The sequence below is a fragment of the Dreissena polymorpha genome, chromosome 3 (assembly GCF_020536995.1).
Source record: "Dreissena polymorpha isolate Duluth1 chromosome 3, UMN_Dpol_1.0, whole genome shotgun sequence".
In the NCBI taxonomy this organism is placed as follows: Eukaryota; Metazoa; Mollusca; class Bivalvia; order Myida; family Dreissenidae; genus Dreissena; species Dreissena polymorpha.
In genome coordinates this window covers 63,098,118-63,113,197 of record NC_068357.1, presented here as the reverse complement: position 1 = coordinate 63,113,197, position 15,080 = coordinate 63,098,118, and the positions used below count along the sequence as shown (strand labels likewise).

The 15,080-nt window shown below is 35.2% G+C and overlaps 3 protein-coding genes across 6 annotated transcripts in view; 1 reads left to right on the top strand and 2 right to left on the bottom strand.

The window, feature by feature from the left end:
• Positions 1–15,080, bottom strand: part of LOC127874436 (uncharacterized) — a 227,761-nt gene that overhangs the window by 21,599 nt on the left and 191,082 nt on the right. The gene's annotated exons all lie outside the window — the stretch shown is intronic.
• LOC127874434 (uncharacterized) overlaps positions 1–15,080 on the top strand; it is a 219,040-nt gene that overhangs the window by 37,996 nt on the left and 165,964 nt on the right. The window lies entirely within an intron of this gene.
• Positions 5,560–15,080, bottom strand: part of LOC127874437 (uncharacterized) — a 29,258-nt gene continuing 19,737 nt past the window's right edge. For all 3 annotated transcript variants that reach the window (XM_052418762.1, XM_052418763.1, XM_052418764.1), the window contains 4 exons: positions 11,505–11,659; positions 9,042–9,176; positions 7,764–7,825; positions 5,560–5,700 (listed from right to left, as the gene is read on the bottom strand). In XM_052418762.1, the coding sequence (XP_052274722.1) occupies positions 9,168–9,176; positions 11,505–11,659 (164 nt within the window). In that variant the 3' untranslated portion in view covers positions 5,560–5,700; positions 7,764–7,825; positions 9,042–9,167. The remainder of the gene's footprint in view (positions 5,701–7,763; positions 7,826–9,041; positions 9,177–11,504; positions 11,660–15,080) is intronic.

Here is a 15,080-nt window from a genome sequence, read left to right as displayed (position 1 = left end):
CATCACAAGAATTCTCTAGAAATTGTTCGAAACCACTGAAATGAAATAAGTTCTTTGGAGCTCAGACTTTGACCTGATGACCTCAACTTTTATAAGGTCTTTCTTTCACTGTACCAATTTGCATTATCGTAAGTAAAATAATTCTAAAGGCATTGTATATAAACGAAATTTATGTTACAATACTTTTTAAGTGGCCAAAATCAACAAGAACAACTTTATCATGACCCAGCCCTTTTTGGGCCGCTTGAAAAACTGTGCTTGGGTCAAATGTTTAGTACGAACAAAGTACTTTTCCCCCAATTTTAATCGCCAAATATAATCGCAAAATTCCAAAACTTTCGGCTTCGAAGACAATTTTCAGTTTAGTATTAGAGTTTTGCCTGTTCGACATTCACAGTTAGTTCCTCCGGTACCGGTAGATAAATACCAATCTTTAATTTATGTTTTATCAGTTTTAAATTACGGCGTGAGTTTGCTATTAATTTGCATACGTAAACCACTTTACAAAATATGTGTGAAAACAAGCAGATACATAAACAAGGCTAGTAACGTAGGTTTAAAAAAAACCTTGTGATAAAAAAACAATAAATACAATAAAAGAGTATATATTGAGGAACCTGCATTTACTTTACTGAATATTACCATGATACATAAGGCAGCAATTTTTCACATTTTACGATTGCACATTTTCACATTCTACTGGGCTCCAACAGCTGACCCCTGGAGTCCTGGTGTAAAAGTCTACCGCTTTGACCACTCGGTCATCCGTGCTCATACAATGAATGCGGTATTTTATACTTTATATAAGCAATCCTCGTAGTTTCACAAAATATTACGACAACAACAGACCTCACCAAATTATTCAATCGTTTCGCGTTGCAACGCTTTATAATTTTCAGGTTTTTAAATCGTAAAAGATGCGTGTAATGGATATTTTAGAGCATGGTAAATGTTCTGTATTACTGTTTTCTCACATATATCATAACTTAAACTAAAATTTGCGAATCTGAGACAACCTTTTTTTTATTTTGTCAATTTACCAAAACGTGAAAAGGCCCCTTTAAAACATCGCCAGGTTGTATATATATTTAATGTATTGAAAGTGAGCATAATTTGAAATTTTATTTCCGCCACAGCTACAGTCATATGTTTCTATAATGTATAACGAAATGCTCGATATGGTGGTCTCACCAAGAAGAATGGTCTTTAAATGCGACATTCATTGCAAAAGTGATTGTATATGGAAAAAAAAACACACGCACATTTTATGTATAATTTTGCAAAGTGTCAGATGGTTATACTTCGTACACAGGTTTGCATTGAATGGTGTGCACACAATTAAAATTCTTTTTTTTAATGATAATTTTACACAGATCATTTTCCGCTTAAATTCTATGCCATATGTTGGTGTGAATGAACTTTTTATGCCCCCAACCCATCATGGAAAGATAGCTTTCCGTGAATATAACCGGTCACCTGTGCACCTTAAAATAAATACGTGCCCAATATGCGCTTCTGAGATGAACGTCATCGACAACACTAGATGTTCAAGGCTTTCTTTTAGTCGATCGGTCGAACTTATAAGTATACACCCAACAGCGTTCTTCATGTAGTGATCTCAGCTAAGTTCCAGCTGTCCACACAATTCATTTTAGCCAAAAGACGTGCTTAAACGTGAACATGAACACTGTAATACAGATGATACATTTGTAGTATTCCAGTCAGTAGACTTATTGTGAAATAAGGCTGTCATATGTTGACATAAATATATCCGATATTAGTAATTACACAAGCGTGGATTTGGAGGTAATATAACGACTCTTCTTTTATTTGTATGAAATCAATAGGTTTATTGCTAATCAAAACGTTTATTATATTAAATATACACTGTTCAAATCAATATGATAAGTATGCACAATGTTTAGACTTTATATTTTGGTGCTAGTCGTACGTGTTTATCACTATACAGCAGATAATAACATCTTTTTTTTTTTTTTAAATCAACTATATATGTATACTGAGAGCGATCCTTAAAAATGCGTGTTCAATTACGAACACAATTTTATTATTAATAAGAACGACCAAATAAAGACTTAAAAAAATTGATAACAAGTACGAATGCATGCATAACTTTCTTTCATCTCAATATTAACATTTTCGGGGAAAAGGTGAGGATATATCACTTCACTCATCTTAATAATACAATATATCAACAAATTGTATACCACATGCGAGAACAGATTACACCAGTATAACTGTTTTCAATAATAACTATTTGGGAACCGTGCTCATGGGTTATACTCGTTATTAAATAAAGAGATTGAACTATAGTGCATGAACTATAAATCATAGATAAAAGTAATAAATATATAGGATAATAAATCTAATACAAAAACATTTAAAACAAACCAAGGGCTTTACAAAGCTCGTGCGATCTACTTATCTTCCGGTTTGATAGAAATAATGTACATTTTCTTTCACACACCTGATATACTGATTTAAAAGGAACATGTGAACCTGAATATCTGTAGTAGCTATATAGTATATGTAAAGAACACGTTGGTCATATTAATAAATAAGTAAGTGGGCCTAAAGCAATGTCGTCATGTCAGAAACCTTTACACAAAATTACAGCACACTACGTTCATACGAACTTCATTCAAGTTTGGGTTACAATGACCCTGGGCTCCTAGATCTGCATGTTAACTACATAACAACACAATTACAGCATACTTACTCGATCCAAACTAAAGATATCACACGAAATCATTTTTGTAATTTCAGTAACATTCTCCAAATGCGATCCCGTACTAGATCAGCTGTAACCCACCAAGACACACAATGTCAGCACAATATCTCATCCTAACTGAAGTTATCGAGCAAACCTTTATCTTTTTCTCCAACAAAGAAATAAACCTTGAGAAAACTGGATCGAAATTAAAGCATATGGCAGGTCTATATGTCAGGAAGAAAATATATCTGCATGCGAATTTTGTCATTACTGTACTGTAAGACGCATAATGCAGTTAATTGCAGCTCAGTGCTTTGTGCCGTAGTCGATGACCTCTGACAATGATTCCGAATACTTGTGTTAAGTTTCAGTTGAATATATGTAGCAGTTACTGTGATATGTACTTATTACATGCAAACTCAACCTGAATTTCAACTTGCAGACAAACATCGCCTTGGCATTTATAAGAAAAAATGGGGAATAATCCTGCTTAAAAGCTTGTCACATTTATACCTTTCGACGGGTTAATGTTCATAATGGCTCATTACTATTGACAAGGTTTTATTCAATATGTGTACTAAATATAGGAAGATATAGAGTAGTAACATTAAAACATTAACCTTAATTTTCTTGAAGGTCAGTGTTATGGATATGAAGATGTTGCATTCTTACTTTTGCAAATTTCTTAAATTATATTAAAGGGGCATAATTGTGGTTAATTGCAGGTCACATTTATGGAACTTGGTAAATGAACTCGCGCAACGATCCCGCACACTTGTTTAAAGCTTCAATTTAATACATGAAATAAAAACAACGATATTGAAATGTTGCACGATGACATAAACCGAATTTTTATGTTATAAAAGGCGATGAAATTCTAATACATTGCAAGTCAGACTTATGGAACTTGGTAAGTTTCTTAAAAAAATGACATTGAGCACATGTGTGAAATTACATCGGAATACCTGTTATTGTAAGATATGGAGATGTTTAAAGTTAACCTTGATAAGAGGATTACGCCGTGCGCCGATGCCAACATTTGGGTTAATTGTATAGCTCGAACTTTTCGATGAAAGAAGAATAAAATATCAATTTCACGACATGCTTGTCCGATGTTTAAAAGTATGATACTTAGTTTACAAAAACTACGTTAAACTACTTTAATTAGTTTACAAAATGATATCACAGCGGCATATGTGGTATCAACTCATATGGGTATATTTAACAACACATTCAAAACATATTTGTATAACAAACATATTTGTACCATATTCATGAATGCATAATTGATGTGGATGATATACGATTCAATTGTTGCACATACAATATGCGACCGCAACAGATGTATGAACAGTTTTACTAATGCCATCTGAAGATTAGGAAGTCTATTCGGTAATGGGTGATGACATAATTATTAAAAGAACTCGTAAAAAACTATGAGCAATCAAAACATTCTTTCCATAACGCTCGTTTTGGAATTTTTCAGGCCGGTTAATTTTATGCCAGGCTGTATTTACCTTGTGCTTGCGGTTATTAATGTTAAAATGTATATATATTATTCGAGCATTAGTTTAAATTAGAAATCCACATTTCATCAAACGAATTTGTACATTGATTCTCATTATAAACATGGTACTAGAATATCTTATTTGATACATTCACATGTTTTGCATCAACATGTATTGAAAGAGCATGTATTTAAAGAAAATGATTTTTTCCCTAGTTTTCACTTTTCAAATCTTTAGCTAGCAAGAAAATATGAAGTATGAAGATATAGTTCATTGTAATTCTCAGAATGTGTATGAAGTATTTAAACACTAAACTTTCGTTGATATCAATTTCAGAATCTTTTCGGACTCCTCATAGCACATCATTAACAAATCGTACATCGCATAACAATACCGTTTGTAATTCTTCCTCGAAAAGCATTTTTCGACCGTCGAACGATGATCATATACTGGTATATCTTTTCTTGACAGCGTTTCGCACAAACAAAATTCTCTGAATTTAAGAGGATCATTTAAAATTATTGACGACCGAAGATCAATTTTTTTTTTCAAGGCATCAATATTCATGTCCATCTGGCGTGCAAAACCTATCAACCTTTCTTCATTTACACCCAATTGTTCTTGATAAAACTCAATCTCTTCATGCAATATTCTCAAACCAGTCTTTTCAGAAAATACTCGACAAGCTGCAGTCGTAGCTATCTTGCCTATTCTCTCCATCAAACTCGTCTTTTTCTCGTCAAGCACAGGCTTTATCGTCAACGAAATAGAAAAAATCAATGCATCCCTTTTAAGGATCGGAAGGTCTTTAAGTAATGTGTTAATCAACCGCTTCAAATGAAATTTCTCACGCAATTTAAAACGGCTACTTATTATAAAAACAACAGCTTTTTCAAATCCAAGAGCGCTTAGCTCTTTTTTACAGTAATCTTCGACCTTTGTCACTACTTCACTGCTCTTTATGCCTTTTTGTTTTTCTGACTCGGATTTAATGTCTTGATCTATTTTCGATCTAACGAAATAAAACTTCTTTTTTGCTTTTGTTGTTTCGGTCGCAAGCCATGCATCATTTTCTTTGAAACGTGAACAAGAAATGATAATGACGAAGTCACAATTCTGTAAATCAATCAACTTCAAATATTTTTCCTTTGGGCACTTTAGGGTTCCAACTCCGGGACAGTCGATCAGCACAAAGTTTTGATACTGAGGATGTTTGTACTCTTGTCTGATTGTAGTTGTTTCGGTAACACCAACCTCGGCACCACCGCCATCACATGGATTGAGCCCGAGCATTGCGTTGATGAAGGATGATTTTCCAACCCCTGCTTCGCCGGTAACTAATATCCTCAGAGGAACAGTTTTCCATTTGCATATATCAGTTTTTAAAAGTGCATATACCCTCGCAATACCATGTGTTTTGTATCCATCTTCAAATCCCTGTAAATACTGCACTATACTGGTCTGCAAATCGATATAAACATTATATCAGTAATTATTTGCATATTGTGATAATTTTGTGCTATTGCGTTTAATCACTTTTATTATTTTGTTACAACGTAGGTACGGATCTTTATGTAAAAACGAAAACCCTTTTTTTATTTGATTTATAAATCATATGTTATTATAATTTATATATAAATATATGTACATGGTCTTAGATTATTTTGACTTTTCCATCGTATAATAACGATTGGCTTCATTATAAATAACAATATTCCATCACACATGTTGCGATAATAGTCTTTGTCAGTCATTTTGATAGTTTTATCATGTACGACATCTTTTTTATTCAGAATTGTGAATAACATCATCACATGAACAATATGAATAGGTAATTATTGTCATTTGGAGCTCCAGTATTATTTTGGTAATTCATAAACAATTATTTAAATAAATGACATTGAGAAAAATTTGTACAAATGAAGGGAAAATATGACGGAAGTGACTGAAAGAATTGTAGATAACTCATATTTGACACTTAGACAACGATCTAGGATAACTGATACTTAGACGTGTAAACGTGGAATCGTAGTGAGCTGAATAACTGTTACTTAACTTAAGAAAAACGTATCTTAGATAAATATTGGATGACTATTTTAAAGATAACTAATACTATTTAATTTTTTACTAGTGGATAACGACGTATATAAATATTTAGATTTAGTAACTCTATCTGTCGGTCGGTTTGATAAGCGCCGCAGGATAGGTGCCAAATGGATGCTGACCGAGGCGAATGATTGCTTTAAGAGTCTGAACAACAGCAACATGTTAAATTTGTTATGATTTGATTAAAGGTATTGTCAAAGTTAACCTATTTAACATGCTTCTTTGTTAGTCGTATTGACGTACCAGTACATTAACAATTGAAGTGTCGATACGATAATAACAGGTATGTTGCATATTGAATAACTATATTGCTTGGTCGATTTATTCCAATGCAGTGTATGCCTCTGAAACTACTGAAACTTTAATATTTCTAAAGCAATGTTTTGCAAACTCAATATGTATCATCACCATGACATTTTGATTTCCCCAGTGATCCACACACATTTGCGATTTAACACATCTGTTAAAAATGATCCACATAACTGTTTTTATATAAAAACTGAAATTGCCATTTAGTATTGCAGTGAAAGACACTTTTCTTAGTTAATTGCTTTTGACAAAAACATAAAACATGTTGTTGACAAAGCTCGCTACATAAGCATTTTTATGTAAGTACTGTTTGAAATAAAGGCCTTTACATCGTTCTGATCATTATATAAAACCTTTCATTTTAAATATATTTGATTGGAAATTCTCAAAGGCAGCATATAGTCAAAATGCACAAGCTTATTGCTGCTCTTGATCAATATGTGGGTATATTGTATGTGAAAGGATCATCAAAGATGTGAATCATGCGTGGCTGACTTTTTGAAAGAAAGCCAATATTTCACAGCTCAGCTCATTTTCAGGGAGACCCAATATGTTCTTTTGTTTATTATTCACAATTCTCAATACGTATTCAGCGTGTTTACCACGTACTCCTATATACGTTTTCTTTTATAGTTTAAAAAAATGAAAGTAATATGCATACTTGCACATTACCCTAAGAGTTTATTAAAATAAATAGCTGCGGACCAACGTAGTACCACCGAGGATCGCCGCAATGTCACCGCCGGCTATACAATAATTCTCGCGTTTGTGTAATGACATTATTTGACAGTAGACGATCATGGAAAGCCAGTACCATGTAGCTTTCTTTTATGATACCTACTGTGTACATCTTTATCTGAAGGATTGGCAATATTACTGAGTTTATTGTTGTGTCACAATTCTAACTACAAGCTACGCTTCCGGATTAAAGGGGAGGCTATTTTTAAGATAGCAGAGCCCGAAACAAAAACCGGAATATCAAAGAAATTATTATCAGGACTTTGAGTGGCAAGTTTGGAATATTAACTAAACGGCAATACTAAAATTTAATGTCTAATTACAAATGGTATTGATTTAAGTATGGATATGTTTATAAAAGAGACACTTACTATCAAAGGTTCGTGTTCGTCTTTTCCCTTTCGATGATCATCTTCGGAGACTGCACAATTTACTAATGAAATAGAAAATCAATGGTTTTCTTAACCAATAACAATGTTTTTGTTCTCGAGCTATTAATTAAATTGTAGTTATATATTTTTTCGCAAAATACACTTATAAATTTACAGAGAAAGAGTTTTCTGAACATGCAACATTTCAATTTGAACCAATGTCAACAACCGTTAAGCTGTAGATTGAGCATAAACTAATCATTTTAATTTATGGAAAAGGTTTGACAAATGCACTACATATTTTTAACCAAAAGTAAAGATTCCATCATTCTCTGCGCTATCTAGTGTTTATTCAGCAATAGATAAATTAAAGCCCACACTTTCCATGATGACGTTACAATGTACAGGAAGTAAAGGATTCACTTGACATACGTCAGACCTGCATTTACGTAGCTTGAATTTTAATTATGTATGAAAACCAGTATAAATCAGCAAAATTTTAGAGAAATTTAATCATTAGCACTTGAAAAGTACTTACATGGAGTAATGTCTTAAAACAAAATTTTACATGATATTTCAAACTTGTTTCATGCCAAGCAAACAAATGTATGTGTATGTGTATTCGACAATTATTCAATTTATCCCATAATTTCCTTTTATTAATATTTTGCACTTATTTAAAAAAATGTCAAAAAATGGAATGAACAAGAGATGTGTTCGTTAGAAACACAATGCCCCCTACTGCGCCGCTTTGATTATTTTTTTTAACTCATATTACTTCCCTTGTGAAAATGATCTGTACCTGCCAAATGATAAATACAAATTATCTCCCTTAAACGCTTGTTACTTCCCTTGGATTATTTTTTACCTTTGACCTTGAAAGATAACCTTGACCTTTCACCAATAAAATGTGCAGCTCCGTGAGATACACATGCATGCCAAATATCGAGTTGCTATCTTCAATATTGCAAAAGTTATGGGCAATTTTAAAGTTTTCGGACGGACGGACGGACAGACAGACGGACGGATTGACTTACGGACAGTTACACTGCTATATACCACCCTACCGGGAGCATAAAAAACAATTGACACCATGAAAACAAAGATAATGAGGTCATTTTACTCCTCAGGACAGATTTATCCCATCAATTCTGAAATAAAAATGAGTTTCGACAATCTGTGTTTAAGTTTCATAAAAGTTAGATGATGATGGGATAAATTACATGATCAGACGTTCATCCTCAATCCCGTCCCCAAACCGGTACCCCCATCCCTTACCTAGCTGATTTAGCAGCTCGTTGAGTGCCCCCTCGATGCTGAAGTTGTGTCTCAGTATGACCTCTATCATGAGATGCTCAGGCACACTCTTCCCCAGCACACTGCGCACCTCGTCAAGGCATGAGTTCAGCCGCGCTGTCAACACACAGGCACACATTAGCCTTGCTCTGGGAAAACTGGGCTTAATGCATGTGTGTTAAGTGTTGAATTATGTGTGTCAATTGTTGAATGCATGTGTGTCAATTGTTTAATGCATGTGTGTCAATTGTTGAATTCATGTGTGTCAATTGTTGAATGCATGTGTGTCAATTGTTTAATGCATGTGTGTCAATTGTTGAATGCATGTGTGTCAATTGTTGAATGCATGTGTGTCAATTGTTGAATGCATGTGTGTCAATAGTTTAATGCATGTGTGTCAATTGTTGAATGCATGTGTGTCAATTGTTGAATGCATGTGTGTCAATTGTTTAATGCATGTGTGTCAATTGTTTAATGCATGTGTGTCAATTGTTGAATGCATGTGTGTCAATTGTTGAATGCATGTGTGTCAATTGTTGAATGCATGTGTGTCAATTGTTGAATGCATGTGTGTTAAGTGCTGTTTCAGTCAGCGCAAGCTAAACAGGGATGACACTTTTGGCCTAAACTGGATTTTCTTTTTTAGTCCCTGATTAGCCTGCGCTGACTGCAATGGCTAATTTGGGACGACACTATTACCACATACATTATGGCCTGTTTTCCCAGAATGCGGCTAAAATGTCTATCATTCTTGAATTAATCTGAACAATTATCCAATTATTTCTCTAGTATGAAATCATGTTTATGCCCCCCTTCGAAGAAGAGGGGGTATATTGTTTTGCACATGTCGGTCGGTCCGTCGGTCGGTTGGTCGGTCCGACGGTCGGTCCGTCCACCAGATGGTTTCCGGATGATAACTCAAGAATGCTTAGGCCTAGGATCATGAAACTTCATATGTACATTGATCATGACTAAGCAGATGACCCCTATTGATTTTCGGGTCACTAGGTCAAAGGTCAAGGTCACAGTGACTCGAAACAGTAAAATGGTTTCAGGATGATAAATCAAGAATGCTTACGCCTAGTTTAAATAGTTTTACACGAATAAGCAGCCATGTCAATCGTTTGCGATGTAGAAGTGCACATGGTTTAGTTTGCGATTCCAGATAAATTTAAAGTAAACCTTTAGCAATAGTTGGGAACAGTTTAAAAGTTGTCATGATAAAACCAGGATTGGTATTTAACACAGGGCTAAATTTGTAACTACTTATTAGTTTTAGGATTCTCCAGAGTTCTGAAGACCAATACAAGGCAAACACACAGTGGAAAAACTGGGCTTCATGCATGTCTGCACAGGCTAATCAGGGAGAACACTTTCCGTCTAGGTGGATTTTCCTTTAGAGATTAAAAAAAAAGAAAATTCCATAAAAGGGAAAAGTGTCCTCCCTGATTGGACTGCCGACTGCACAGTGTCTGGGACGACACTTTCTGAACATGCATTAAGCCCCTTTATCCCAAAGCCAGGCTGGCAGGTAAATTAGGCACATATGTTTGCAAATATGCCAAGGAAATGTACAACATGGGGGAAGACATGAAAAGAAATATAAAATGTTTATGCTCATAAACATGATATTAATCCCATACAGGAATGAGAAAACTTCTGGCATACCATTCATCAGGTAAAATGTGCCAAAACAAATTTTGAGCCAGTTGATAAGCTTAAATCTATGTATTTGTTCTTGTGGCCATTCTTATCACTGTATCTCGCGACGGAATGAAAACTGCTATCCTCACTTTTGTAATTCAGCAATCTAACCACCTTTTGACATAGCTTGTAATTACAAGCTAACCAAACAATGCACATCATGCTATGATTATTATAGTCTTACATCTGAAATCAATTCTTAAATTAACACCATTCTGCATTCATCAGTAAATTCCCAGGAGGCTAGCTCAGATTGTCCTATACATGGGCTCGTAACATTTTATTGGTCTTAAGTAATTCAGGGGCTTGCTTGGTTGACTCGTTATTTTCAATGACTGTGTTTTGCGTTGAAAAAGGATTAACATAATCTACTTGCACATTATAACTGCAGAGGGAATTTCGGTCAAATTTGGCACTGAAATACTGTCAATTTCCAATCTCAACAAAGTATATATTTTTCCCAAATGACTGCCTGAAAGTCCCCCAAAAGGTCTAAAAACACAAACATGTTTAGATAAAAGTTCATCATTTAGTTTATTTCTCTATTGAGCTCTATAAGTTTAACCTTAGTCGGTATAAAATATTGAAAACACTTTTCATCTCAATTTGTGAGCATTTGTCAGCAAAACAAAAACAACAATACAGATTTCCAAATTTTAGTCAAAACGATGTGATTTTTTCCGATCCAAAGAACCAAGGCCCTATTCCAAAAATGAGATGAGAGTTGCCCTGACTGCTCACCTTCGTCAATCTCTGAGAGGGCAGGCCTAGCTGTGTCATGTGACTCCTGGGTCGACCCCTGCCCTGGCTCCTCTCCTCCTCATGTATCACCTCCTGCTCGTCCATGTAGTGGGCATGGGCCACATTGCGGTCACGGTCGAATGTGAACTGCTCCGCTGAAACATAAAGTATCCAGCTAAAGTCAAATGAGCCTCATTTTGGGAAAACAGAGATTTATGCATGTGGCAGTGAACAAGTGTTGTGCCAGATTAGCCTGTGATGTCTGCACAAGCTAGTAAGTATTGTGTCTTCAATTGGATGAGGAACTGTGTCCATGCATCGCATGGACACAGTTTTAAATAGAATCAGGAACTGTGTCCATGCATGGCATGGGCACAGTTTTCGATTGGATGATGAACTGTGTCCTTGCCATGCACAGTTCCTCATCCTATTAAAAAACTGTGTCCATGCATTGTATGAACACGCTACACAGTACCTCATCCCATTGAAAAACTGTTAATATGGCATGCAAGTACAAGACTTGATTCATTTTGTGTAGTACACCAGATTAGTTCACTGAACAAAGGTCATTCCAAGATTGATGTCTTATTCCAACTTCACAGAATACGCTGTTTTAGGATTTTTAATCATTGTGAATGTCGTAAGGCTTAACATAAATACTTTTTTTTTATATAGCGTATGCTTAAAGAAGAACAAGGTCTGGTAAAATCTGTCCAGTATGATTTTGTTGTCTTTTGCATGCATTGACATATACAAGGTATATATATTTGACTGTTACATGTATAATTCCGACAGGAATGTTAATAAGCAGGCATCAATAAATCGCTCCTGAAATGTGAGGCCCTTGGATTTTATTTTTCAGAAAGCTCACATGTTGACTGTATACAAAGTATTCAAATAACAAGGGCGAGCAACTGCAGTCAAAATATTAGCTTAAAACCCTGTTAAGCCTCACCTGTTCCTGGTGAAATGCACTAGTTGTGCATATTTAAAACCAGAGATAAAAAAATCGGGTTAGGTTGAGGGCATTTTCTCGACTTTGATGATCCTTATTAACATTTGATGCAAGCAGCCTCAGAAAAAACATTAATGGCTTGGCATGGATGTTAAATTAGAAAACTTTTTAGATAATGTTAAGGTGAATACCACTGAAAGTTGGGCGCTTGATTTTAACACAAAATATAATGTTCAGTTAATATAAATATTAAATAGTTTTAAACGTAATATGTGATTGACTTTGTTTTCCATTTAAGATCGGAAGAATGACAGCATAATTTTGTTTATCCTAGGGTGACCAAAAATCAGTGTATTAAAAAACAAGAGCTGTCAGAGGACAGCGCGCTCGACTATTCGAGTGCTTGACAGTATAACGTAAGCCATTATGGGAAAATTGTTCATATTCAATAATTTATTAGACGATCTTTCAAAAATAAAAAAATGGGAAAACTAATTATTTTTTTATTTTATTTTGGGGGGAAGGGTTGAGATGGGGTATAATGTGGGGTGTGGTCATTTATTAGACGATCTTTCAAAAATTAAAAAAGGAAAAAAAAACATTTTTTGGGGGGGTAGGGGGGTAGGGGTGGTGAGAGGGGGGTATAATGTGGGGTGGGGTAATTTATTAGATGATGTTTAAAAAACAATTGGGTGGGGGTGTAGGGGGGTAGGGGGGGGTGAGAGGGGGGTATAGTGTGGGGTGTGGAAATTTATAAGATGATGTTTAAAAAAAAACATGGGGGGGGGGAGTATGGGGGGGAAGGGATTCTGGGTAGGGGCGTGGGGTATTGTTTGGGTGGAAACCATTGTGGTAAGTGATGTTTTGTCAAAATAATAACAAAATGTGATCAAAAATAAAGAAGTTATGGCAATTTAAGCAAAGTGTTCAATTATCTAAGTGTACAAGGGGCCATAATTATGTCAAAATGCTTGATACAGTGGTATGCAAGTAAATAAGTATGCAACATATAAAAGCAATATGTCAAAGGATATAGGAAATATTTGGGGTAGTACGCAAACTTTAACATAGATTTATCAATAATATGCATATTCTAAGTATAAAAGGGGCAATAATTATGACAAAATGCTTGATAGAGTTGTCTGCTCTTGTTTATAGGTTGGGGTGATGTTGGTAAACAAGTATGCAAAATATGAAAGCAATATGTCAAGGGACAATGAAAATAAATGGGGTAGTACGAAACTTTAACATTTGCTGCATATTCTACGTGGAAAAGGGGCCATAATTATTACAAAATGCTTGATAGAGTTGTCTGATCTTGTTAATAGGTTGGGGTCATGTTGGTAAACAAGTATGCAAAATATGAAAGCAATATGTCAAGGGACAATGAAAATAATTGGGGTAGTACGAAAACTTTAACATTTGCACCCTAACGCTAACGGAAACGCCGACGCCGGGGTGAGTGGGATAGCTCCACTGTATATATTTCATATATAATAGTCGAGCTAAAAACGAGTAACATAATTTTTGAACTAATGCAAGTAATTTTACATCAAACATTTTTACAATTAACCTTCAAAGAATTATTTTATTGTCAAATTTGTTTATTTACAGCATGTTTATCCATGGAAATTCGATAGTTCCATTTACATGTAATATAATTTACTAGCATGTCTATCCGTAGTATCTGCCCTCTTAATGAATACATACGAATTTTGGAAGTGAACAAATACAAAAACATATATGTGTTCTATGTCAATCTATAGTTAAATGTGTATTTCTGGACATAACAACAAAAACTGCATTTATATTGGAAATGTTTTGACAAAATACTGGCTAGACTTAACTCCCTGTAGTAATCTGTTTCATGTACAATTGTCTCATTGTATCGGCCCTTCTGATTGGTTGCGAAGATTTGTTACTATGCGCATGTGCTTGGTCTAAAAAAAGTAATTTAATGGAAAAACGAAACTCTTGCTCATCTCATCTTCGCATGTGGTCGCAGCTTCCTCTAGGCGTCTCGGATCTGGGTGAGTCCCTCAAGCTGCCGCCATGTTTGGCCCATCTGCTTAGCTTTTGCATCCAGATCACGGCGCCAGGTGTTTCTAGGCCGCCCTTTCTTCCTTTCTCATTGTGGGTTCCATGTGAGGGATTGCCTTTTCGTATTGGATTCAGGCTTGCGAAGGGTGTGGCCCACCCACCGCCAACAACTCTGAAGGATGTCTTCTTCAACTGGTTGCTGGTTTGTTCTCCATAGTTCTTCGTTGGAGATCTTGTCTGGCCAGCAGATCTTGAGTATCTTCCTGTCAGAGGCAGGTGTTGATGGAGACCTTATTTTCTTCATGGTGGTGACAGTGGTTCTCCAGGTCTCTGCTCCATAAAGGAGTAGTCAGGCTTGGTGAAATTGGAAAAAATATGACGGTCATCCGGACAGGCATTTCAGAAAATGTGCCGGTCCGTAGAAAATTTAGCCGGACCTAAAGAACAACAACACAACTATGTACAAACCTTTTATTTTAGCTCAACAAGCCACTGCCAGTGCTTTGTCCTAATAAGATAACAGTTTTTCGGTGTTAATCAATTCGTCCTGATAGTCTGGACAATCTTCTTCAATTTTCATA